The sequence below is a fragment of the Athene cunicularia genome, assembly GCF_003259725.1.
Source record: "Athene cunicularia isolate RWA chromosome 3 unlocalized genomic scaffold, athCun1 chr3_part1, whole genome shotgun sequence".
NCBI classification, from domain to species: domain Eukaryota; kingdom Metazoa; phylum Chordata; class Aves; order Strigiformes; family Strigidae; genus Athene; species Athene cunicularia.
The window spans coordinates 16,451,106-16,477,343 of record NW_020799097.1 but is presented as its reverse complement, the minus strand read 5'-3'; the positions used below and the strand labels follow the sequence as shown (position 1 = coordinate 16,477,343).

At 36.8% G+C, this 26,238-nt stretch overlaps 1 protein-coding gene across 1 annotated transcript in view; it reads left to right on the top strand.

The window, feature by feature from the left end:
- The window catches only part of TAF1B (TATA-box binding protein associated factor, RNA polymerase I subunit B), a 52,389-nt gene that overhangs the window by 3,035 nt on the left and 23,116 nt on the right, over positions 1–26,238 (top strand). The window contains 7 exon segments of the mRNA XM_026846511.1: positions 565–663; positions 1,151–1,238; positions 3,099–3,196; positions 3,454–3,543; positions 4,110–4,260; positions 7,628–7,790; positions 14,712–14,811. Of these exon segments, the coding sequence (XP_026702312.1) occupies positions 565–663; positions 1,151–1,238; positions 3,099–3,196; positions 3,454–3,543; positions 4,110–4,260; positions 7,628–7,790; positions 14,712–14,811 (789 nt within the window).

Sequence of the window (26,238 nt, the reverse complement as noted above, 5' to 3'; positions counted from 1 at the left end):
GTGCTCGGCGGCCGGCGGCGGCGGGTGCTTTGTCCCGGGCGGGGGCCGGCACGCTCGTGTGGGCTGCTTCTGAGAAAAACTTTAAAATAATCTGTTGGTTTCCTCTTTTCTCTTCCCTCCTCTGGTTTCTCCGGGAAGTCTCCCTTTTTCCTGGCACATCTTCTCGCCGACTTGTGCGGGCTTTCTTCCACGGCAAATGTTTCTTCGTAGTTCTAGAAATTTATTTTTGTTTTTATCTTCTGCCCTGTACTTCTTGTTTCTGCTTCCATTTCTGATGGGTGTTTTTTTCCAAGCCATGTCATGTGCGCGCTAGGTGTGGATTATTATTCCCCTTGTTCTAATGTTCACATACTCGAGAGTTGATGCTTGCCAGCTGAAATTATGTGTTCACGGTTATCTATGACTGATAGCAACTGCTGTGATTACTTGTTATCACCCAGAGATAACATAAAAGGCATAAGTACTCTCCTCCGAACAGTCTCAAAAGCTATGTAGTAACCTAGTAATTGTGCCATTGGTTTTACTTGAACATGTGAAACTCTTTTATTTTTTTTTCCCCTTTAGAGAGATTTTAATGAACGCTGTGCCCAATGTTCAGAAGTGAACTGGGGTCTCACTGATGGAGGCAGATTTTATTGCAGATCTTGCCACAATGTTACTGAGGTAAAAATCTAAGTTACTGGCCTTGGAAAGGATTTATGTTGCTTGCTTCTTGCTTTTGTATCAAGAAAATGTGAGATTTTTCTCCTTGGCATTAGGAGTTGAAGGCAGTATTGTGATTCTTCCTGTTTCCTCATATTGTTTAAAAAAAATGTTCCTTTAAATCACAGAATTTAAAATGACCCATCTTTAGATGCTGAGTTGCTGCAGCTGGAGTCCCGGCATGCTGTCTAGGTGCCTTAGAAGTATTGCCTGGGTATTGCTGCACACTAGTACAGTACCAGTGTAGGAAACCCTGATACTACACATCACTGTATGTCCAGGATAGTTATTTTCTGGTTTTGCAACTTCTTGATGAAAAGTTCAGAATGTTGTCCTCCATTTACTTTAGGAAATTTGAGTAAGTTCCTCCGTTATGTTTTATGATGGGGCAATCTATGCAAGTTAGTCCTGGCTTTTTTTCTTGCTAAGATATATTTTTATTTTGCAGAAAATTACAGAAGTTGCAAACACTGATTTTGCTTCTAATATAAAAATCCAGACAGTCTCCAAAAGTTTAAAAAAGCAGGAAAAAAATGGTATGTATGAGTTTCTCTATTTCACATGAGTGGCTGTTCAGCCAGGGTTCACCTAACCCATTATGTCTTTGATGGTGACCAAAAGCAGATAGCTAGGAAAGACTGTAAAAGCGGGAACAAAATACACAACAAAATACACCCTCCAAATGCTGTTGCAAGCTTCAGCAGTCACTTTTGGTGACTTTCTGAGCCACAGGTGACCTCTGTGAGCCTGGTGGTAGATTTTCTTGGGTTGAACAGAGCTCTATCTGACTTATTGCTGCTTTGATTTATGGAAGCCAATATTCACTGAAGATACTGGTGGCACACATTCAGATGTGGTGTTTGTTCCTTCCTTGTGATGGCTATCACAAAACCAGAAAAGTTGTCTGTCTTCACAAGTGAGATGTGACAATGGTCCAGCTGTTAGAATGTTGGTTTGGCTTGTGTTACAGATACTTGCACCTGTAACCTAGACACAAACCTACATGGAATAGATTCCACGTAGTTACAGTAGCTAAACCAATATTACATCTGTCAACTGGAGTCAGTTCTATACTTTAATGATTCAGAAGAATAGTAGTCATTACGTATGACAATATATGCCATAAGGATGTTATGATAAGGCTGGTGCTGGAGCTATGTATATATACTGTGATGGCTGGATAGATGTTTTACTGTTGTGGCCACTTTCAAAAAGCAAAAATGCATTACAATGCTAAATGAAGCATGGGGTTATCTTTGTCTCTCATATGCTGACCTATCTTCGCTCCGCTGCAGTGGCAGTGGATTACTGCATTCGCTTGGAAAGAACAATTGTGTGGAAGTGAAGGGAGGAGTGAAAAGGGGAACAGCCTTAACATCTCCACTTGTCATTGTCTTGTATTGCTCCTAAAATCTGAACTGTGTACTCTTCGTGCTTTTTATTTCTCCTGTTGGGAGGGTCATTAGCCATCCTCCAGGCTTCTTAAGAAAGAAATCCTTAGCTTCACACAGTCCATTCTATGAGTGCAGTTACACTTTACTATGGCAGCTTATTTTCATACTTTTATAGGAGTAAGCTGTATCTGTGGTTAACAGTTAAAGCCAACATCATTAAAGCAGGGCAGAAGCTTTGGGCAGATAACTTCTAAGATGGTGAGATGCAAGGTGTGATTGGCAGGAAAAATAATGAAGAACAGGTGTGGAGGGAATGAAAAGGAAGTTGAGAAGCACAGAGAAAATTTCTAAAACCAAAAGCCTGTAGAAAAGGAGTTGTAAATATAGAGAGGTAAGGGTGAAAACTAAATGAAGTGTAGTCTGAGGGGATAGTGAATAGATGGGAGCAGGCCCACTCATGAAATTCATGGGGTGCTGAGATTTGCTAGAAGCTTGGAATATCTAAGAAAGTTTATTTCATTTAAATATATACAATTCTGTGGGAGAGAGTGGTGAAGAACATGGTGATACTGGTTGGTTTTTGCCTGACTCACCACCATAATGTGTTCCAGTTTTCTGTGCCAGGGATGGGAAAGAAATGTTTGTATTTCATTTTTTAATGACAGGTTTTCAGTTATTTTAAAACTAGTCACTTAACTCTCCACTTGAATACAAATGCCACACTAGCAGTTATAGTGAAATGTATTATTCTTGGGGAAATTGTGTGGAGAACAGTGCTTGTTCAGTGCTTTCTTCTTGATTAAGACTGAATAAATGGAAGTTAATGATTGAGTATTCAGTGTAGCTGGTCTGTGCTCTAGGATCTGAAATTACTAATTAGAGACACCTGTGTCTGTCCTGATACCAAGAGAACAGAACATAAAGTGCAAATATGTGTGCATAAGGTTAAAAAAAACCCCAAAACAGTACCAAAAAACACTTTTTTTTTTTCTTTTTACTTAGATGGAGGCTGTGAATGGTATGTTTGTGAAGGCTTTCAGCTTGTACTCAGGAAACAAGCTGAAGCTTTGCAAGCGTTAGGAGTATGTCCACAAATTAAGGTATGTCGATGTCAGTGTGAGTTGTACACACTGTATGTTATTTACAGGAATTATTTTAAAAGATTGTAATTTTTAAAGTGAATTGAACAATTCATTGTTTAAAAACATTGAGCATATGAAAACAAACTTGCTAATTTTAAAACATAGTTTATAAATCACAGTTAGTAAAATTTGAGCTGGAACATTACTCTCTGTTCTCTCAGCAGTTAATGATCTTGTAAACTTTGTACTAATCACTATCCATTTGTATGTATCAGGATGAAGTTCTGTGGAATTTTTGGAGGCGTTACCTTCAGAAGACCAAACAGGCATACTTCGACAGACCAGCTGGAGAAACTGCCGAACCAGTAAGTGAAAAGATTAAATCCCCTGAGATGTTGGGTATCTTTTCAAAAAGCAGCAACAGAAACCTTCTTTGTTCAAGCCACATATCTAGCTTGCATTAATGTCACTTCAGTATGAAACATGTCTTCTAAACAGGGTTCCACATGTCCATTTTGTTGTTCCTTTTTTTCCTATTACTCCAAATGTGGAAAAGTGCTTACTTAAAAACAATGCTTTGTCTTAGCACAGATAGTCAGTAGATAGAGCAGAATTTAAAATACAAAATGCGTCATCAACTACCATCCTTTCCTGCCTGCTGTCTTGAAGTTACTTATTTCATCAAACTTTGATTCTCTGTATTCTCAGTTTTCTGGTCCTTGTAGCAGGTTGAAATGTAATGTAATAACTACCAGTCTTTTTATCTTGAGAAATCCTTTAAAAATACTTTTTGCAGCATTTCTTTATGTACTGGTGATTCACAGAGAGAGTAAGAATGTGAATAGTTTGAGCTTAAACTTTGTTTACTGTTGACCTTGTATTTATCATGCTTTATTTGGTTTCTTAAGATTGGAACAGTAACTGGCAGTAGATAATACAATGACTTATTTACAAAAAACAGGTATGTGATAGCAGTACTGATGTGGACAGTGACCCAGAGAGACTTTACTCGTCTCTCTCTGAGAGTGAGGGGGATCTACAGACTGATCGCAGCTTTGTCTCATCAACTAGCAAGGTCTCAGGTAGGAGCAATGAACTGAACTTTATAGAAAACTTTTTTGTTTTTTAATATAAATAAACACATGTAAAGTGTATTCATGTACAATGAATTGGAGGAACTGGTTGGAAAGTGTGAAGTTTTCAGTCCTGTTTGCTACTAGAGTACTTTATATTCTACTGAAAATAAAAGAATTTCCCCGCAGCCTCCACTCAAGGAGATGAAGGTTGAACAGGACTTGAAAATATATTGAGAAATGCAGAAGGGAGTTTTATTTTATCGTGAGTTTGTTCCATTCCTTCTGTTTGGAGTGGTAAAAAGTTGCTATTGTATCTGCAGAGCTAGATGTTCTCAAACACAGCAGCCTTAAAGAATAAGCACTTTTTAAGCCAATAGTAGAGCTGTCAGTCATGACTTTGATGTTAAAAGACATGAGTTTGTTCTCTGAGGGGGGAATATTTTTTTCCCTATCCCATAGATATATTTAGCTTTCTAATTTTTTCCTTAGAGTATCTTTGCTATTTCTTTATCTTCTGTCTCTGCATTCTTTTTACTGCTTTCACTATAACCCCTTCTATCAAAGTCTTCTTTTAGCATTGCATCATTTTCTCCTTTCTGTTCACAATATCAACTTGAAAATAGTTACAGAATGCTAAACATTTAAATTAAAATGTTATAGAAAATTGGAGTGCTTGCTGCTACTGGGCAACTAATGCCTGACAATGCTGCAACATCTGATATTACAAGTGCATTTCAAGGCACATTTGAAAGCTTATGTTTGCGTTTTAAACTTCTGCTGGTTTCTCTTTTTTGCTTTATTCTTGGCTTGCCTTTTCCTTCTTTGTCTGTTTCAGTGTTTCTTTTTCCCCTGTTACATACTATCCTCTTGTATGTCCCATTTTTGTTCTTCTATGGTATTGCCTTCTACCCTCAGAAGAATGCAGTCTTGTTCTTTCATGTTTTTATCTTTATTTCGTAAAATCCAGAAGTGGTAATAGAATGAGAAACTTGATCTGGAGCAATTAAAAAACAAAGGATATTTTTAAAAATCCAAACAGAATTAGAGAGGGGAAAAAGGGGCAAAAATGGTGACACAAGTTTTTTTTAATATAGCGCAAGTACCTTTCATCCTTATATATTAAAATGACAACATTTTCAGGTAAGGAGTCCCTGTATGTTTGTACCTGTAGCAGATTTTGGGTGTTGCAGAAGTATATAATATATGAAGAGGAAAGAATTGAGTGAAAAATTTCTAGTGAAAATATTCCATTGAATTTTCTTCCTCTTTTTGATGTCTAGAGGAACTCCTTTCTCCCTTTGTACTTGTGCTTTTTATAGTTATGTTTCTTAGAGTTTTAGAAAGCTAGATAAGATATGCCATAATTTAATGTGTTCTTGGTCTGTTGTTTCAGAGATTGAATGCAGGTTTAAGTAGTCATTTCACTAAAAGCATTTGAAATTAAGAGTTCAGTGACACTAAAAGTAAAGTTTTGGTGAAATTGAGCAAACAGAAATAGGTTTGTATATTGAAATTTAACACAAATAATACTAAATGTGTTCTAGTTAATTTCTTGTGAAGATTCATAGGTTTCCTTTTCTGTGCTGTTTTTACTGAGGTGTTATTGCTACAGACTGGAACCTCAACACCCTTTTTTTCATAAGAGGCTTGTCTAACTGGCAAGCATTTTTTTTCTTTTTTTGTTATTTTTGTATAGGGCTAATAGCAAATTCCACTGAGTATAGCACTGAGATATTGCTAGAGAAGCCTATTAAACTCTTAAATTATTAGATGTGTGTAACTGTGTGTTGTCATGCATTGCATAACCTGGAAGAAATAAAAGGAAATTGTGTGCCATTATTAAGGCTACAAATATAATGAGGATTATTTTAAATTGAGTTGAATGTGAAATTAATAATGAAGCTTCAGTTGTGAAGCTGTCTTTAAGCACAAGTATTCATGTAAAAGGTGAAACTGTTGACTAAAAGGATTAACTGATGTTGCAGCTTTTGTTCCCTGACACACCTATACGTGATAGACCTCTCAGGATGCTCTCATCTAGACCATGTCTTAGTCTGTATCAGGTGTATGTCTGAGACGGTTCTTTTAACCCCTTGCTGTGTCCTTAGTGCTACTGGCCGCTGTTTTAGGGGCCGGTAGGTGGCATCAAAGACCAGTTCTGGCTCAGGAACACAATATTCAGTTTCTGCGTACTGTGAATCAGTGGGTGCTGGACCTCTACCGCTGACCACTGTCACCTTACAGGTTTGGCTGTCACCTGCCAGCATAACCATGGAGCTGCCAAACTCTCTGATGATTTAAAACTGTTTTCTGCAGGCTGCTTGCCATGGCCCTGCAGCTCCCAGCTGGGGAGCTGTGGATCCAACCCTTGCTGTTCCTGTCTGAACAGGTGAACAGTCTGTGGGGAAACAGAAAATCTCTACAGAATCGATGTTGATGTACTGTGCTGATGTGCTTTAAACACATTTTCATCCCTCTTGGCTGGGTTATGATGTAGGGAAGAGAGGCTTTTATTTTTTTCCTTCTTCCTTTCCTGAATTCCCAGGTTTCACTGCTGAATAGGTTGCTAACTTATAAATCACTCTACTAAATTAAATTTCTCATTGTTGCTTCTCTTAGTTTTTAGTGATTCATCTCAGTAAGGAAGTAGGGAGGTCTGTTTGTTTGTGGGTTTTTTTTCACCCTCTTCACCATTTGCTACATTTTTATTTTGAAGGTGTTTCTTTGTCATTGAATTTATATAAGTTTTTTAAAAGAATACCTGTGTTTCCACAGTTAGAGATTACATGGCAGATGGATACACACCTTAACCTCAGTGAAATTTCTGCAATGTAAATAATTTTCTCATTGAAGTCCTGACTGTGCTGAAGTTTAAAACTTTGTGTTTTAATCCCCAACTCCGAGGCATTACTTTAAGTACGTCAAATTTTCCCTTGTTTCCACACTGTTCCCTTATCTTTCAAATGAAAAATAGTATTTCCAGCTCCTAAGTGCTGCTAGTTACACGTTGTATAGCAGTTAGTGCCCTTCTGGAACTCTGGGTTTAAGGGTAGTTCCCAACAAAAGGTCTGTTTTGATGTGTAATGGAGGGAGTTTTGTCTCCTCATATGATCCAGTGTCTTAGTCAAGTGAAGTAGCAGTTTATGAAACAGGTTGTCATACTGTGATAGATAAATAAATTAGAGCTAAGTTGTTTAGCAGAAAAGTACACAAACTACCAAACTACTCAAAGTAATGATTTCAAAATGTTACTAGCTGCTGAAGAAGGGTCCTTGTATGTTCCTTTGTCTTGTTTTCTGTATGCAACGGATTGTGTGTAATATCATATCAATTACTTTTTTTTTTCCTTTTCTGTTTTTAACATAAACCCAAGAAAGCACCTCAGTGCACTCTCGCTCTGGATCAGTAGATGGTAGCTTGTATTTAATGAAGAAGCCTAAGGAGAAACTGAGAATGACGATGCCAATGACCCTTTCGTTTTGTTACATGGCATTACTCTGGATGAGAGAAACAATGACATTATCTGAGCTCTTAAGGTATGAATATCCTCTAGTGAAAGCTTTTATAAATAATACATTTTTTAAAAATTAGACCTTGCTATTGCCCTCTTACTAACTTGCTCAGTAATAGTGAGAAGTTCTCTATATTTGTCATCTTTTCTTTGACATAACAATTCCTGAGAGAATGTTCTTCTCTGTTGATTGCAGTTAATCTTGGACAAGGTTTTGGAGCTAAAGCAGCTTTTTATCCTTCTCCTTCAAAATTTCTTAAGAATCACGGGAGGTGTGTTATGGCCACACTTTTGCTATATTTGCTGTTGTCAGCATGCCAGAATTAAATGAGTAAACATTCTCCAGGTCTTACATCAGTGTCATCATACAGACAATACCAGCGGTATATAGGGATCTGAAAGCTAAGTAGCTAAGTAGCTTCACGCAATGGTGTTGGACACAGAAATTAAAATAGGAAGTCCTTTTTTGTCTTCATATCTTCGTAATTATCAGATTTCAGAATAATACAGCTTTTAATATAGTAGAAATGTTCTAATAATAGGGTTTGATGCTAAATGGAGACTGTAAACTACTGCTGACAATGCAGTTCCCTTCTGCCCCCTACAACAAGGCTATGAACACATTACTGATTTGCTTAAGGAATGAAAAATAATTCATCAGTTTTTCTTGTTAGCAGAAAATATTTTCAATCAGGCCCAAATAATAAATAAATTCAGGACTTCTTAGATTTTCCTTGAAAGGCCTTTTGTATACTGATACTCTTTTTTAACAAGTGTTGCAATATTGGGTATATCTAAAAAGATGGTGAAAAAATGTTACTTTGACAAAATTTAAGGAACAGAAAGACTCAAGTAACTGTACATTGCCAAATCAAATTGAAAATTTGCACAAAATAAAAACTGATTCAAAATTTAGTTGATATGGTAGATTTCAGTTCTTTAATTTTTATTTTTCAAATATATAACCTGTGAGCTAAAAGGCAAGGCAGTGAGTACATCATCCCCCACCTGTGGTGCATGTAAGTGTGACAAATGCAAGGAAAGTTTACCCCAGAGCCTGATCTTCCATCATGGCCTCTCTCACTCTGGAGCGTGAACTTCCACCTCTGCTTTTCTAACTGTACAAGCTTTCTGAGAAGAAAGGGTGTTGAAGAACACTCTTTTGCAAGTATTGTTAAAAAAATAAGTGTTTGTATGTCTCAGAGTACTAGCTAATTTATAGCTATGCAAAACAACCCTTTGAATTTAACTTTAGGGGGGTGACTGTTGCCTTCATTGATCAGAATTGCACAAACCATTGCATATTTGCATAAGTGGATATGCTGTGGTATAAAAGATCTTGTAAAATATTCAGAAAAATGTCACAGTATTCAGAATTCAGACTAGCATCATGCAATACAGAAGTATGTATTGAGTAGATTAAGAAATAGTAGAAAGAAGTAGTTTTCAATAACAGAGTCAGAACTACTGTAGCATACTCTGTATTTTTGTCAATGATTAGAAAATAACTATGTAAATCCTGTCTGATAATGTTTGTATATGGCAAAAATCCAAGTAGTAAATGACAATTACTGGGACGGAGCAAATGGTTCATAATAAAGACTTATTGCTTAGCCCATCCTGTTTGGAGAGAAAAAAGAACCATTAAATATCTGTTCTTTGGTTACTGTATCTTGGAAACTGTCCCTGGAAAGCATGTGGGGTCATATGAGGCAAGTACATCCTCACAAGTTTCTGTCTTACTATGTTGGTGTGGTTTGAAAAAAAAACAACAACAAAAAAATCCAGCTGTCAAAATCAACTGTTAAGAGGAAAGGTAGCTTGTGTTGTTTGCATATTAATGGTATATTGTTGTATTTGGTACTTTAAAACTTGGAGACTGCAGAAAACATCCAGGAAAATGATTCAGAAGCTGGAGAACATCCTTTGTGCTGAGATCCTTAAGAGATGAGCACATTTTGTAGAATCACAGAATCATCTAGGTTGGAGAAGATCTTGAAGATCATCCAGTCTAACCATTAACCTAACATTGACAGTTCCCAACTACACCAGATCCCTCAGTGCTATGTCGACCTGACTCCGCCACCTCCCTGGGCAGCCCAGTCCAAAGCCCAACAACCCCTTTTGGAAAGAAATGCTTCCTAATATCCAATCTAAACCTTCTCTGGTTGCAATTTGAGGCCATTAACTCTTGTTCAATTGCTTATTACTTGGTTAAAGAGACTCATCCCCAGCTCTCTGCACCCTCCTCTCAGGGAGCTGTAGAGGGCGATGAGGTCTCCCCTCAGCCTCCTCTTCTCCAGACTAAACCCCCCCAGTTCCCTCAGCCGCTCCCCGTACGACCTGTGCTCCAGACCCTGCACCAGCTCCGTTGCCCTTCTCTGGACACGCTCGAGTCATTCAATGTTCAAATTCACATTTGCTTGAAAGGTTTTAGAGGAAACATGAAAACAGTAGAAAAAGCTGGAAAAGGAGAGGGGAAGAAAAAAAAGTACCAAATATAGCACAGAAAGGCATAATCAGAAACTAATAATTGGAAACCAAAATAAGATGATTTGAATGAGAAGATATAATTTAATTAGTTACAATTTATGGGTGTAATACTTTTAAAAGTGGGTAAATTGGAATGATTCAGTGACTTTAAATGCACTGAACATATGAACTGAATTAAATGCAGAAAATTATGTTTAAAAAAATGTCATTTGTATTGCAAAGTTTCACCATGATACCATAGTTATATAAGGACATAATTACATTATCATGCTTCCCTCCCTACCCTTAAGGTCTTTGCCTTTCACAAGTTTGATGAAGAAGAGAAAAGAATTTTAGATTGCATGAACTACCATAAAACACTTGTTTTCTAACTTCTGAATATTTAAGTTTAAAAAATCAGACAATGTTCACATTTTTGCATGCATTAAGATACCCAGATCAAAATAGCAACAGACCAGAGATGAAAACTATGCAGAGAAGACATTTTAAGTATTCAGCAATACCTTTTAAATCTTTATAGTCAAATTGTTTTATTTAAACCAGGTGAATTACAGTTGTGCTTAAAGTTCTGCCTTGTTTTTTCCTCAGTTTGGTTTTCTCCCTACCCTGAAGTCAGCTGACTACCACTCCTCCCTTGTGATACATGCTTAGGCACCATGTTAGGGCAATCTGCCAGCTTTTAAAGGATTTACAGCACCAAAAATACACTCCTCCTTGCTACTTGACACACATAGCAGAAAAACACTACAATTACCTCCTCTGACAGGGACATTTTGGTTTAAAAATTATATTTTTAACAACCTTCTATTTAAGTCTATGCAACACATTAAATCCTTTTCTATTGTGAATAGTCTCACAGTACTCCATATGCTGTATATTATTTATCTAAATAACGAATAAAATTGTTGGCTTGTGGAAAAAGTTTAAAGATGTTAGACTCTGAGATTCTGAGAAGTAATGCCTTTCAAATGAGGTTATACCTACCTGTGCTGGCAAGACCAAACTTGTAATCAGTTTGTGGCATTAGAGTGTGGCTTTTAACAGATGCATCATTTCCTCGTAGCATGCAGAGGACCTAGGATTTTTTTAATTCTTGGACCTTACTAATGTATGCTGCTGCTGTAATTAAAAGAACATGGACTGTGTACTGTATCTGCCAGTCAAGTTTTCAAGCACTTCACTGTTACAACATAGTTTTACAAGTGTTTATATCATCTGTCTGTTAAATGAAAGGTTTGGAAGAACAGCAGACAGAAGAAACTGTTCTGAAGTGCTGTTCCAAATTTGGGCTTTTGCAGTAAGTGTTAAAAACCTGAATCATCAGCACATTATATTCATAACAGGGTATTTATGCTGTTTCATGTATTTTTAGAACATAAAAACAACTCAACCTGAGAGAGAAGAGCATTCTTTTGTATGGAGACAAGTAATTTCAAGCTAGGAAAGATGTCATTATTTTTTAAACAGTTGCAATGCTTTGACTTGGTACAGCCAAGTTAGTGAAAACTTCTCTTTTTTTAAAAAAAAAAACAAAACAAAAACATTTTAATGGAGATGTCTCTTGCAGTGTGAGGATGTGGTTCCAGTATCAGTTTAAGTTGATCAGAGCTTCTGTTGCTGTGGTCCTGCATAAACATTCCTGCTCTTTCTTTTGCCCTGGGTACTAGCATTCATCCAGTTCATAGTGATTAGTTGAAAGAATTAGATCTGTAGAAAACTAATTTTGCAAAAGGAAGTTTCACTGGACATTTTAGCGCAGGTTAATTTGCTTCATTGCAGCCCCTTTTCACCTTGTGCTGGCAATAATGTTCCTGCAGTCAGCTGAGTAGAAATTTGTCTGGTTGAAGTCAAACCCTGGAAAACAAAAGACTAGTTTTCAGTCTAATCCTCTGTCTGAGAAGTCATACAAGTGCTTTTGTCAGCAGGGAGGGTGTGTGGCAGAGGACTGAAGGGAGGGTGGGATTCCCCATTTCAGAGGCAGCGAGCTGTTAGGGTGGTTTGGCTGCAATCACCACTACACCACACCCGAAGGAAGCTCTTGATTGTTTGTGTTCCAGCTGTTGCTGTGCTGGCTCAGGAGGTTGCTGCTCTTGGTGTCTTGGTACCAGCTCTTCAGATATGACAGCTAAACATGTCATTGCACCTTAACATGTGTCAGCCAAAGCTTATCATCAGCAGAGTCAGTAATGGGTCACTGTTGCTGAAAGAGGAAGGTCTCGCTTCTCTTCTATCATTCTGCCTGTGTGATGCACATCCCCTTCCCTCTCTCAGCTCTTGCACTTGTTGGAGCCATCTGCAAGCCTTCTCAGTTTGATAGATGACAGGAGAGAAACCCTTCTTTCTGGCAAAAGAGTAACAGGTAGTCTTACTGCTGTTGTGAGTTACATTTGTGGAAAAGGGTGATGAGCAACAGGAGCATGCAGTCACACCAAAAGGGAAGTACTAGTAGTTATGTTAAGCTTTTAGGTTGGTTCAATACATTATGTGAAACCGTACCTCACGTTTAAGTTCTCCAATTCAGTGCAGATGACCTTGACTAAAATGACCTAAGGAACTGATAGGCAAGCTGCTCAGCAGATCAGGTGTGATGGTAAGGACAAGCAACTGGGGCTGGGTTTGGGGGATAAGCTCACTGAGTATGTGGACCAGTGCACATCTTCACTTGGGGTGGGGAAATGCTCTTTACACTGGCTCAGGAAAGCCACTGAAATGTCATTAGCAAAATGTACAGCACACAATTTGATTAGAAAGGCTTGTGCAATTACTTTTCCTTCTTCATTTAAAAGACTAATATGCAGAGCTTCAGAATAAAAGGTATTGGGCAATGTTATTTTTCAGATTGCTGTTATTTTTCAGAAATAATTATCAATGATGGGTTAATTCTAACTGAGAGAGTTTTGATTTAAAAATGCGCTTTTCATTCTAATCCTGGTTTGAATTCAATTTTTTAATGAAACTGAAAATTCAGTTAAGTATATTTTTAAAAAAAATTAGGATGTAACTGTAAACTTTGCAGTAATTAGCCTTTAAATAGCATTTTAGTCAACTTCAGTACATACACACTACATAACATGTAACATGTCCCTGGACTGGGAGAGGGAAGGTGAGCTTGAGGATTGGTGTAGGCTCAGTAGGGAAGCGAATCTTCCACAGCAGCAGCTGCTCTGTGAAGACATCCTTCTGCCTTGCTTTTGTTTGGTTGGTTGTTTTTTTCCCATTCAGACAAATTTTGAATGAAGGTGGCAGATTGCTGTGCTTCGAGGAGCTTGGTCTTTCAGCTTGTAGGATTGGATCCAGCTAGCGATTGAAGTTTTAGGTACTGCCCCGCGTTGGGAGCAGATGCAGAGCCCAGCCTTAAAACCGCTGTAGGAAACCAGGAGGGACTTGCAGAGTTCATAGACCAAGAAGTTACTAGTCAGTGTAGCAAGATCAGAGAGATACTGCGCAGATAGCACAGCAGGCAGGAGAGAAAATTGTTTTCATATCTCTAATACTGTAAAGAACAGGGTCTTCTCTGTTTGAAATATTACTTTATTCAAGTTTAATATACTCTTTTTAATAAAATTGTTTTAGAAGAGGAGCCACTAAAGTGCTTCTAGCTTAGTCCTATGGGATGCCACTAATATGCTTTAATCTGGACTGGGAGTAGTGTCTGCTTCGTTGTGAGGATCCATGCTTGTTCAGTGCTTGCTTTGCCCAAGTGTGAATATGAGTTAAGAGAAGGGGTTTGATGTGGTGGTGGCCTTTTATTAGTATCTGTTGCTAGCTACCATCTTTATATATATATACTTACATACATATATGGAAAAGTCAAGAAAAATCCCAGATAATACTGTCAGCCACTTAGCAAAGCCAGTTTTTAAGAAAAATGCATTGTTTGGGTGCAAATAAAAAATAAATTATTTTGTGTTTATTAGTATACAAAATAATTTCTATTCATACCCAAAAAACACTTAAAAAACAAATCAGAATACAGATGTAATCAATGGGGTTTCAGTTCTGTGTATCTGCTCATTGTTCTGTGACTTTCTTCCCCACTGCATTACCCGACTCGGTCTCCTCTAGCAGAAAGTGTGTGTTTTAAAATTTTCTTAAAGCTTTAGAATTTTGACAAAAAATTCCATACCATTCAAAGGAGGCTTAAAGCAGTTTCAGAAATGCAGTAGCTAAAGAATGTGCAGAACAAACTGTGTGTGTGTTGATTGTCAGCTTACTGCCATAACATTTTAATTTGTCAATCATATTTGAGTTTGAATTTAAAGGCCTGTTAAATGATTGAACTGGTTTGTGTCCCATGGAGCATTTAGGGGGGTATAATTTCAGATGGAATTGCTTAAGCAGTGTAATACTTACGTTATTTCAAATCAGAAGTTGATTTGTATAACAATTTTAGAATAAACATTTTCATTTGTCATGCTAAATACTATTTTGATTTGGTCTTTTTTTTATGCAGGTTTGTTTTTGAAGGTCATATTCCATATTTGAATGTTTTCCAGCATTTTCCAGAGCAGATGAAATTACGTGGACCTGATATTAAGATCTTTTCTGTAGAGGTAATTTTTTTTTTTCTTCAAGGGAAGAAAAAACAATGACTGTAACCTAATTATCTTGTGGTATTTTAATTTTTTTTGGTCACTGTACTAATAAATTGATTACATCTATTATGTTGTAGAGTTTGTTTCGCATTATTGGAGCCCGTGCAGAAACTAGTGCACTCTGTGACTCAGAGTGCTTTAATCTTTAACCAGTTTTATTAAGCTGATTACCTAAGTTAAAACAAAATCAATAAATACTTTTGGAGAAAAAAATATTCAGAACTGCTCTTTGAACCCTCAGAAATAGGATTTGGTGTCACATCTAAGGGCAATTTATCATGCTTTTAGGTGCTTATTTAAAATATCTCTTGGATTTGTTTGTAATTCTATATTCTTTTCATAAAATATGGTTTAGATGTGCTATCTCTTGTTCTGTTTCTTGCTGTACTGATAGAAATATATCAAACCTAAAATCTACATAAGGGGTTATGGCCCTTCTAGAAGCTGAACAGTGGTGGACAGTCTTGAGTAAAATGTAAATTTCCCATATTTAAGGTTACTATGTATTGGGGTAACAATTACCCACTGTTGTTTGTGTTGCAGAAAAAGAGTTTATTATGGATTTTTGAAGTGTGCAGATAAAATCTTAGCTTTTAAGAGCAGAAAGCAGCAGTTCTGCTAACAGGAAAATCTAGGTTTTAGTCTGCTATAAGATGTTTGAGTCCCAAGCCCTCAGTGATGGCATTGCAAGTAGTGTTACCATTCTCCAATGTGTAGCTTGTATCCAGCAGGTCATGAGCAGTTCAGAATCTAAAGTGTAACACTTTTTTTTATATGCCACTGCAATCCTGTCTGGATAAATAATAATTATGACCTCAACTTTTTAAAACTTCTTGATTTCTTTTACTGTCTTAGAATTTCCTTAATAGAAAAGATGCATTATGTTGAAATGTTGGTGGAAAACTTTTTTTTTAAACTCTTTAATTCTCAGTTTCTCTGTCCTTCTTTGCCTCCATCATTTGCAGGTGTTTTTGTCTCTCAAAAATGGTTACATAGAACTTGTATTCTGGCCTGACTAAATAAAATCCCCACACCCCCGAACCTACAAATCACACAGATTTTTTTCAGATTTTTTTTTTTTTTTTTTTTTGTATGAATTCCAACTGTAAAACTTGTACCATGCCTCAAAGTGGGAGATCTGGTTTGCAGAGAGGAAATGACAGTTGCCCTTGGGATCCTACTGCTTTCTTTTGGGATAGAGCTGTTTCTGACATGCAGGATGATCTGATGCCAGTCCTGAAGGTGATTTCATCCCTCCCAACTAGGTTACTTTTTCCCAGAGCTGTAGGTTTGGCTTATTCTACTGTCCATCCATTAAGCACACTTCCACTCTGGATGTGTAGCATGTCCTAATGTGGGAGCAGGACTTCATGACTTGAGAGCTACAAGCCGATAAATTTAATCTCATTCCACCTTTATATAAAAGAGGAAGTCTAGCCACTTCACCCTCTAACACTTACACAGCATATATGCACTTTACTTTTTTCACAAACCAGGGAAAAAAAACCCAAATCTGATTTTTTTTTTGGTTAATACTGCTTATGATGAATCTGTATCTAGTGTGGTCTGCTATTCAGTTTACAGGAAATTGCTGTTCTAAAAGCTGAATTGGTGTAACTTTTGACTTCTGTCTTGCTTGCTTGTGATACTGACACCCACGCTCCTCTCTTCCATAGTGTACTAATCAAGTAATCTCTTAACTTTGTTTTGTGTAAAGTTCTGTAAACTTACTGTACAGTTTGTCTTCCAGCCACTCCAGTATTATTGTGGCTTCCTCTTTCTAGGAATATTGGCTCCCTACTTTACCTTTAATGTTCCTTTAATAATGCATCCTCAGGTTTATTCAGTTTTAATATTTTTTTAATACATTATTGGGTTGATAATTGCAAAAACCTTACTAGCTGTTTCCTACATCTTATGTTTCAGAACTGATCTTGCTGCTCATTGCAGCACTGAGATTACCAATAGCTTGCTGTATCTAGTTCTGACATCTGAGTTTTGAGAAATTCAAGAGATGAGGTTATTGTCCTGGAGCAGGAAGTCAGATTGTGTAATGCTCCATCCTGAAAATACAGCCTGCATACTTTTCTCCTTGGTGTTCTGTATATAATATTCTATAGACAATTATCTTCAAAACCTTTATGGGATTATGACTCTTAATAACCAGGCAGGTAAAATGCTCTAGTGCCATTATTTGTTGTGCTTCAAGTCTGGTGAATATAAGCTGCAACCATGTTCAAAAATGTTGACAACTGTCAGGACTATTCAATGTCTCCTTTTTATTGTGAACAGATTTGTAGTGCACTTAATTGTGTCTTGTGCTAATTCCCCGCAGCCCAAATTTGAATCAAGAAGTAGTTATGTTGTAGTAGCTTGAATGATTTGGAGTTATACTAAGTATCATTTTATTAGTTAAGTACAAATGAAGCCTAACTTGATAAGGCTCATGTTGTATAAAAACATTCTCAGTTGGCTTAAAGTTTTTTTCCAGTAACAATTTCCAAGATACAAGGTTGAAGTTGTTATAACGTTAAAAAAATAAATGCAACTATTATTACAAGATGAGTCACATCTACTTTCTATCTGTCTGTGTAGTGATGTGTGCACGTGTACATGCACAAGGGTTTGGGTTTTTTATGCCTTGTCAACTTAGTAGTAGTATTTCATATGCAAGGAATGTGACTAGTCTCAGGCTTTTCAGCTGATGAACTTCTGTGCTGTGTAATGAGTCCATATCGTGACAATTTTTCCTTGTCCTGCGTACAATTTAGCAATTAGAGGTGATTGCAGCATCTGTCATACAAGGAGAGGCAGAGAGATCTGGGATATTTATATCTGAGAAGGCTGGGGGGATTTCAGTAATGTGTATAAATACCTGACAGGAAGGAGTGGGGATGGAGTCAGGCTCTCTTCTTGGTGGTGCACAGTGGAAGGACAGGAGTCAACGGGCGCAAAATGAAATACAGGAAATAAAAAACATTAAACTTTTTTACTGTGTGCTGGAACAGGTGGCCCTGAGCCACTGTGGAGTCTGCATCTTTGGAGATGCACAAAACATGACTGGACACAATCCTGAGGAAGTTGCTGTAGCTGACCCTGCTTTGAGCAGAGGCATTAGACTCGATGATCTCCAGAGGTCCCTTCCAACCTCAAGTATGCTATGATTCAAATGGTATAGTATGCCTTGTATTCTAATTCACATTTTCAGTGTAGGTGTCAGATAAGTCCTTCATATGTTAGTGATAGAACACCTAGTAAGAAGGGCATCATTCTTCATTCTGCTCAAACTGAACTTTATTTAAAATACCTGCCACAAAGGTTATTGTATCTGGACACCTGTCCATAAGTCTGGGAGCTCTGGGAGTGACTGCCTCATAAATGAAGAGAAGCCTCCTCCTCTCTGTATCATCTTTATCACGATGCGTAACTGTTAGACACAGGTCTTAGCTAGAGATAAGTACTACCTCACAGGTATTTTATGAAGGATAAAAGTACTTTATAAAAGGTCTTTGTGTAAAATGAGTTGTTTACCTTACATATGTGTTTATCTTTCCATTGTTTCAAGTCTCTTTTCTAAGCCTTTACTTGATTAGTCATCCTATTTATCCATTCCTCTATTAAAATCATGTTTATGTTAGAAGTTAGCCTTTGGTAAATGGGTTTTACCTAAATGCACAATCAGAAGGTTCACAGGGCAAACAGCACCAGTAGCAGGATGCTCCTGCTTAGTTCTTAGTTCAGAAATTGTAAGCTCCCAATACACAAGAAGAAAAACAAGTTTTCATCTTACTCTTCAAGATGTCCTTTTTCTAGAACAAATATTCTTATTCCATTTGATTAAAACTTTTTATGCATCAAGAAAGAATAAGATACCTAAGTTTGGGGTTTTGTTCTACATGGGAGATCAAGTTTTTTTTCTTGATGTTTGCAATTTGTTTAACTACAGTAAATCTCTGCTGATCTTGAGGCTTGTGCCAGTAGCTAATATGTCTTTGATGAGTGCAGTCATCTTTTCACTTTTAGGTGGAAGAGATTTTTGTTTCCTTTTTAATGCACAGGGTATCTATTTCTTTAAAAGCACACTAGTGTAAGAGTTAAAACAAATTTGTAAATTAGTAATAGCGTATATATAAAGTTCCATGGCTAATTTGCTTTCAGCTTATTTTCTTTTTATTTATAGTATCTGTTCTACAGTGGAGCTACACACAAACTCCCTCTTCCATTTCTGCTTGAAGGAGGGATACATCCTTAAGATACGTAGCCTCTTATTTGTTTGTAGGGATTTATCTTTATCCTCATACAAAATTGATTAAAGCATCCTTTTTCTCTTGAGTTAGCAACAATTTGTCCTTGTCATAGATCTATTTTTCTTTCCATTTTTGACTCAGGACTGTATACCATATCTTTTATGTAATTATTTTGTTTGTGCTTTAAAGTTGGTTCTGCTTTGCTGTCTCAAGATTACCTTTAGCTTTCATTACTTTTTATAAAACTAATTACTTTTGGGTGTATTTTACCCTTAATGCATTGTAGATTGATTATTTTTTGGTTTTGATTCTTACATACATGCAAACTTAAATGTATGTGTATATATAGGTAAACAGGTCACTCCCATGACTGTTGGGCAACATGATTTACTAAAGTGCTGAAGATAACAAACACGTCACTTTGGAGTATGTTCTGCGTGGAACAGGATAGGTGTAGTCTCATAAATATCTTTCAGATCCTGTTGTTCTGAAGAGCTTTGGGAATGGTTGTCTTTAGATGCACAAGTATCTGGACTTGGCGAGGAGCCCAGTGTGTGACCTCAGAGCAGGTCCCTTCTCTCAGTCTCTTCTGCAACTTTAAAATAACTCCTTTCTTCCTAAAGTTATTAAGAATCTTTTTTTCTCAGAGATGGGGGAGCTAGGAGAAAGTTGAGCTGGTGGGTGTTAGATGAATTCTGTTCAGAATTGTTCACCAACCTGCCCTCAAAGACAAAAGGAACGGGTATTTACCGATTTATCCTTGCTACTACTTCTGCCCTGGAGTGTGGTCATGGAATGGCTTCTATGTATAAGCCTTTCTCTTTTTTTTTTTTTAATTTTTAATTTCCTTTTTAATCTTAGGTGGTAGTAGGTGCACAGTTTTGAGTCTGTTTCTAAGCTTCAGTGTTAGCAGTGTTGTTGGTAGACCTTGCTGTCTAGGAACATCTATCTTAAAAATGCTTCCTTTTTTTGTTTATGATTTAATTAATTTCCTCTCTGTTGTCTTCTCTGTTTTTTGTCTGGTTTCCAGTTTTGTGGGGTTTTTTTTATAATCCACTGAGTATTGCTGCCTATAACAAGAAATGTACTTATTTAGACAGATTTGACCTTGCAACATGAGAAAATTAATATCCAGGTTACTTTTTGGTTGTCTTAGTATACCTTGGGGATTTTTTGTTTTCTTTTACACATCCTACCTCAAATTTAGACATATTAACAGAAGCAGTGTTTAGTTTGAATTCTGCTCTGTATAATTCATGTATTTGCCATCCTAGATTTCCTGATTCTTAAATAATTCCTAGTGTTACTCTTCAGATTTTTCCATGACACAGGAATGCTTTCTAAACTTCCAACTGAGAAGGTTGTTAGCATCTTCCCTACCTTTGCTTGTGGAAAATTCTTGAATTCATCCTGGTAAAGTGGCAGCAACATACTATGCTTGTCAGAAATCAGTGTTGTGGACAAGAGGAGAAGAATCATGAAACACAAAAGCACATGAAGATTTTCTCCCCTTTCTCTCACCTAACCGAAAGGCTTCTTGTTTCTTCTCTCTGATATCTCTTTCAAGCTTAATAACTTATTATTCTATCTTAAAATTATGTCTATTTTTGTCAGTATCAGGTTAGGCCAGTAGCTCTGGACAGCTCTCCATTGTGTTCAGTTTAATAAAAAATAAAATAAAATAAAATAAAAGGAAAAGTTTGAAAAGAACTATTCACTGCCCTAAGAAAAGGTCTAATTCATCTGGGCTCTACCTTTTCCTTAAAGTAAGCTGTGATAGGTGTTGAAGCAGGTACCATAATGTGTTTAAAAAGTAGACTGGAAAACTTTAGATCTTTTGAGAATGTGCCACTTCAGTGTGTAGTTTTATTCTGTATGATGCTTTACATTTATTTTATTTTACCTGAGTTGGAGGAGTATATACCTTGCATGCATGTGTTCACACACACTCCCTCCCTAGCTTGGTTTATTCAATTTCTTTTTTATTTGAGAATGGAAGTCTTGTTTAAAACACTGAGAGATGATCATTCTTCTCTACGCTGTCTGGAAGCTTTCCAATTCTTTGGTTTCTTCTTTTACAGTAATCTATAGCTTGGTTTCTTTTTTTGTTCTTCTACTCCATTTCTTTCTTTACTCTTTTTACAAATTTTTCTTGATATTATTCTTGGCAGCACTTTTGTATCCATATTTCTCTGCCACTAATCCTTCTGCCACCCATCTTTCTGTGTCAGCTTCAATCAGTCTCACTTCTGCTGAGGATCTGAGAGATCCAATTTCTGAAATGAGTTTGCCAAGAAACTCCTCTGCTATCAAGGATGTTTCTGTTTTGCTTTGTTCTGCATGCCTTGCTTTCCAGAAGAGCAGCTCTTGAATTTTGAGTACAGTTATGAGTTCAAGTCTTACAGTGAGACTTCGTGATAATTTTGATTTGGGTCCATTTTAGCTATCCCATAAAGGAGGAAAAAAGTTTTTCAGATCAGCTCCTTGTGAGAGTGTGAGAGCTGGAGCTTGAGTCAGCTCTCTCCTCTTCTGACCTTATGAAGATTGCTTTACTGACAGGATATTTTTAGCTTCGATTTTTCCTATTACCATTGTATTATTTTCCTCAGGATCCATGCCAAGCTAATCATTCTAGAGTTCCTGAATCTCCCCTTTTACATTTTTTTAAATACTGTATATTAATGTGGAGAGTCCTTTGATGTTCAGAATTTCTTAATATTATTTAAAAAACAACATTTGTGTTTCAGAGAGGTCCTCAGTTATTTCCTTGAAGCTTCTTGTGTGTAAATCATCTAGGCCTCTCCTTTGTAAAATACTCAATTTTATCAGATAGTGGTTTGCTTTTTTGCAGGCATAATTTTTGTCTTCCTTACATATGATTTTAATGAGATAGATTCGTACTCTTTTTTCCAGTTACAGAACAGTCGTGATTTTTTTCTTCATACTTGTTTCATGACTTATCCTTTTACCTGTCACATTGAAATTCAAGGGTTTGTTGGGATTTTTTTTTTAACTTCCCTACTGCTTACAGCTTAGTTGTCTTTACATCTTGTTTCATTGCAGAATATCTGTAGTACTGTTTCTTGCATTTTTTTTATCCAAGAGATTGTTCCTGAGCACTATGCAGTCAAATCCCTCCTCTGCTTCAAAAGGGGGATTTTTTTATTTGTGGGTTTCTGTTCATCCCATTATCCCACTATAAAAAGAGGGATATGACAGACCTGTCTGGGAGTGTAGCGATCTACCAGGACTACATGTATTTGGAGAGGTCTAAAGCATGTGCTTTCATATCTAGGAGCTACACATTTTTGTATCATTTACAGCCCTACTTGAGAACAAAGTTTAAACTCGGGACTTGTATCCTTGTGTAGTGTGGGACTTGTCTTCCAGGTTCAAAATTATGATGTAATGTTAATCATTTATGTTACAATACGGTTAAATGTTGCTGAGTTTTACTACAGGAAGAAGGTTAAAGATATAGAGCCTCAGATTTAGCCTCTCTTTCTGATTCTCCTCATTACAGGCAACATTACAATTGGAATATGGTTGTTAACACTTGTGCTGTATAAACATTTTGTGCCTTGTGACCATCTAACAACTCGGTTGCTTGGTAAAAACTGGTTTGAATTAAATGGGGATGTGCCACAAAAATGTATTTGAATCAATTCAGCATTGTTCAAGCATAGTAAAAGCCATTTTGTTTTGTAAATTTAGCTGACAAGTTAAGTAGTTTAAGACGCCTCCTGATTTTGATTTCCTTGTGAATGTTGGGGGCAGAAGAACTGTCAGGTAGCCTGGAGGAAAATATAAAATTGAAGAGTTTCTCATGGATTAAGAAAAGACAGTTGCTCAATATTTTGATGATTACCTGCTGTATACCACCAAAACTAAGACTTGGTAGTAGTCTTCAGTTTTCAAGACCAATAGCTCAATTTTAGAAGTAATTTGGCATTCAATCCTCATTAATTTCTAATAACCTCTGCCAGCTTGTTATAAGGTATGAGGAGGTTCCTGTAGTTTATGCTGCTAAGATTGGCTATATTCTGGCCAGAAGTAGCATCAGTATTACAGGTTTCTTGAAAACTAGTTCTTTACAGTACTGAATAACATGTGGAAACTGTCTTACTACTTCTGTATCTAAGCGTATTGCTCATTCACATTGGAAACACTCATTTGCATTTTTTGTTAGGTATTTTAAGCTGCTTCTGATTTGTTTTGTTTCCTGATGTCAGGAGCGTATCACAAATCGATAAAATATTTTACTGTGTTTGAAGTGCCTAAACTTAGACAGATGAGATCTTCCTTGGGAGGCTTTGAAAAGTAGATACCTCTCACCTTACTGAGAGCACTTTCATTAGATAAATTAAATGTAGATACTGAAGGATAGATAGAGATTAGCAGAGGGTTTGTTGTTAGAGTACTGATGCTTCTTTCTTCTTGCATACACTCAGCTCTTTTCCTGGAGGCCTGGGTGAGCTTGTAGAGTTTGCATGTTGCTTTCACTCATGGTGGTAATTCTTCCCACCTTGCACTGAGAACAAAGCCTAAGTACTTTTTTGTCATTGTTTCGAATACAGAAAAATTAGTATCTTCTCACAAAATAGAATAGGTGAGCAGTGAGCTTTATTGCAGCACAGGAAAGAGTGAGGTCTACTCAAACCATGAGGTGCTCAGGGAAGAGCATGTCTGTGAGGACAGTGTGGCTTAGGAATGACTCCAGAACATCCTGCTCATACCTGCCTTTCTCCGAATGTAGAGCCGAGGGCTAGATATTCTGGGTAAACTCTAAGCTTATACAGCATAAGCTTATATGAAGATGTAATATTGACCACTGAAGATCCTTAGAAATCTCTTGATGACTGTTTTTAGCATCACTAAAAATACACGTATTTGTCCTGCTCTTCAGGCTAATGCTTCCCTCAGCTTTGCTGGTATCATTCCTTGATTTGTACCCTAAATTGGATGCAATGTAGCAAAGTGCTTTTATACAGCAAATATTATTTCATTCTTTGTGATTGTTCTGTATCAAAGATGCTATTTATGGTGCTATAATTTAATCAATTTAAAAGCAGAAGGATTAACATTTGATTCATTACAGAGTTTGGGTATGTGAATAGAAGTTAATAAACTTGACAGTATTTCTTAAGTACCCATGTTTCTTTAGTTGTGGGTGTGGATTTAGTCTCCTAATTATAGTACTCTTCTAGGAGGGGCACATGAAGTGAATCACTGTTCTAGGGCTTTATGTTTTTTTTGTCCCGCTGTCTAAGGAGGAGTGAAATTCCTCTGTATACTTTTGTATTCTGCATATTGCATGAGGTCACTGTACTGAAATTCTTACTGTGGAAGTGATTTATACCATTTGGTGACTGTTTTGATATTGCTAATTTGATAGGTGACAACAACCATTCTCTAAACTGACATTACTGCTTTCAATGCTGATATGTTAAATCATTTTCTAGTCTGAAGATGGTGTTTAAAATAAAATGGTCTGCTGACCATTTTTGACGAGTAAACCTTGTAGGAAAAAGTAAAATGCATATCACTGATGCAAGTAAAGACTACCTACACTTACACAAGGGATTTTTAAAGAATAATGATAGTAAACCTTGTAGGAAAAAGTAAAATGCATATCACTGATGCAAGTAAAGACTACCTACAATTACACAAGGGATTTTTAAAGAATAATGATAATTTTAAACAAAAAATCCCAAACTGTACTTACAAATTGCTTAGTCTTCATCATTCTCTTCAGTCTTGTTTTTTCACTTTTGTTCTGTCCTTTCTTAGTAAGACTCTTAATCCTATGTTATGATCAGTTTTGACAAAATGCTACCCTCTTGATTGGTTTTATTGGGGAAAAAAAGAAGAATAAAAGAAAGGCAAACCTCCATACTGAATCTACTGAAATATATAATCTCTGAGCTTCACAGTTATGATAATACAGATGGAGCAAATTTTACAGCTTGAAATTTCTCAGATTTTCTTCCTGTCCAATAGTTGACTAAAAAAAATATCTTGAGTCTATTTGGAGAAAATAGTAGTAAGTAAAGAAAATTGAAAGAAAAATGAAAGACAGATACAGTGTAAGTTTTGGGGTTTCTGTATGGCGGCATTTCAGTGGGTAAGCGTTACATGTTAGTTTTTGGTTTTCTTCTAAAAAAAATCTAATTCATTGCCCCATGAGTTACTATTAAAACACACAGATACACCTTTTTTCCCACCCATGTCTGTTTTGTGTCTAAGCACACCCACAAAGTACATGTCAATCAACAGATTTGTCCATGCTATTTTTATTAAATATGAAATGATTTTATTTTTTAAAGAATACAATTTATAGCTGGTGTTATCAATGCTATAATGTTCATGTACCAGCCTTAGTTTAAATATCTCTGTGATCTTAATTATACAGGTTTCTGTAATGCCTTCATGATGCCATTTTCCAACATGGAGTTGTAGCCCCGATATGTTGGAATTATTTTCTAATAACTCCTGACTTCTAATAAAGGGATAGAGATCAAACCAACTTTACGTTAATGTATAAATCTATTATGCACCCAGATCTTAAATATTATATTATATTATATACTATTCTATACTACAGAGAAGCTGTGGATGCCCCCTCCCTGCAAGTGCTCAAGGCCATGTTGGATGGGACTTTGAGCAACCTGATCTAGTGGAAGGTGTCCCTGCCCATGGCAGGGGGTTGGACTGGATGATGTTTAAGGTCCCTTCCAACCCAAACCATTCTGATTCTTCCAATATAAGGATTAGGAGGGGTCAGAAAAGGTTGCTGGTCTGTAGTTTCAGAATCAAACATCAGGAAGTGTGACTTCCCCTGTTTTGCGGGTAACTGGTGAAACTCCCTGTGTTAGGATGTCCTGGATGTTCAAAGGGCCAGATAATGACAGGACAAATGCCATGAAGAAAAAGCGATCTGGAACTAAAAAATGCAGAGATCTCACTTCTGATTCAGCCACAAATGCTATGAAGTTGGACAGACATTTAGTAGTGTTGTTGTGGCTTGCTTGGTTCATAAATTCCTCCTTACACATCTCTCTTGCTAGCTGCAGGATGCAAGGCTAAATATATCTCTTTGGATTGATGTGGTACAGCCACTTTTTTTTTGTTCTGGGAT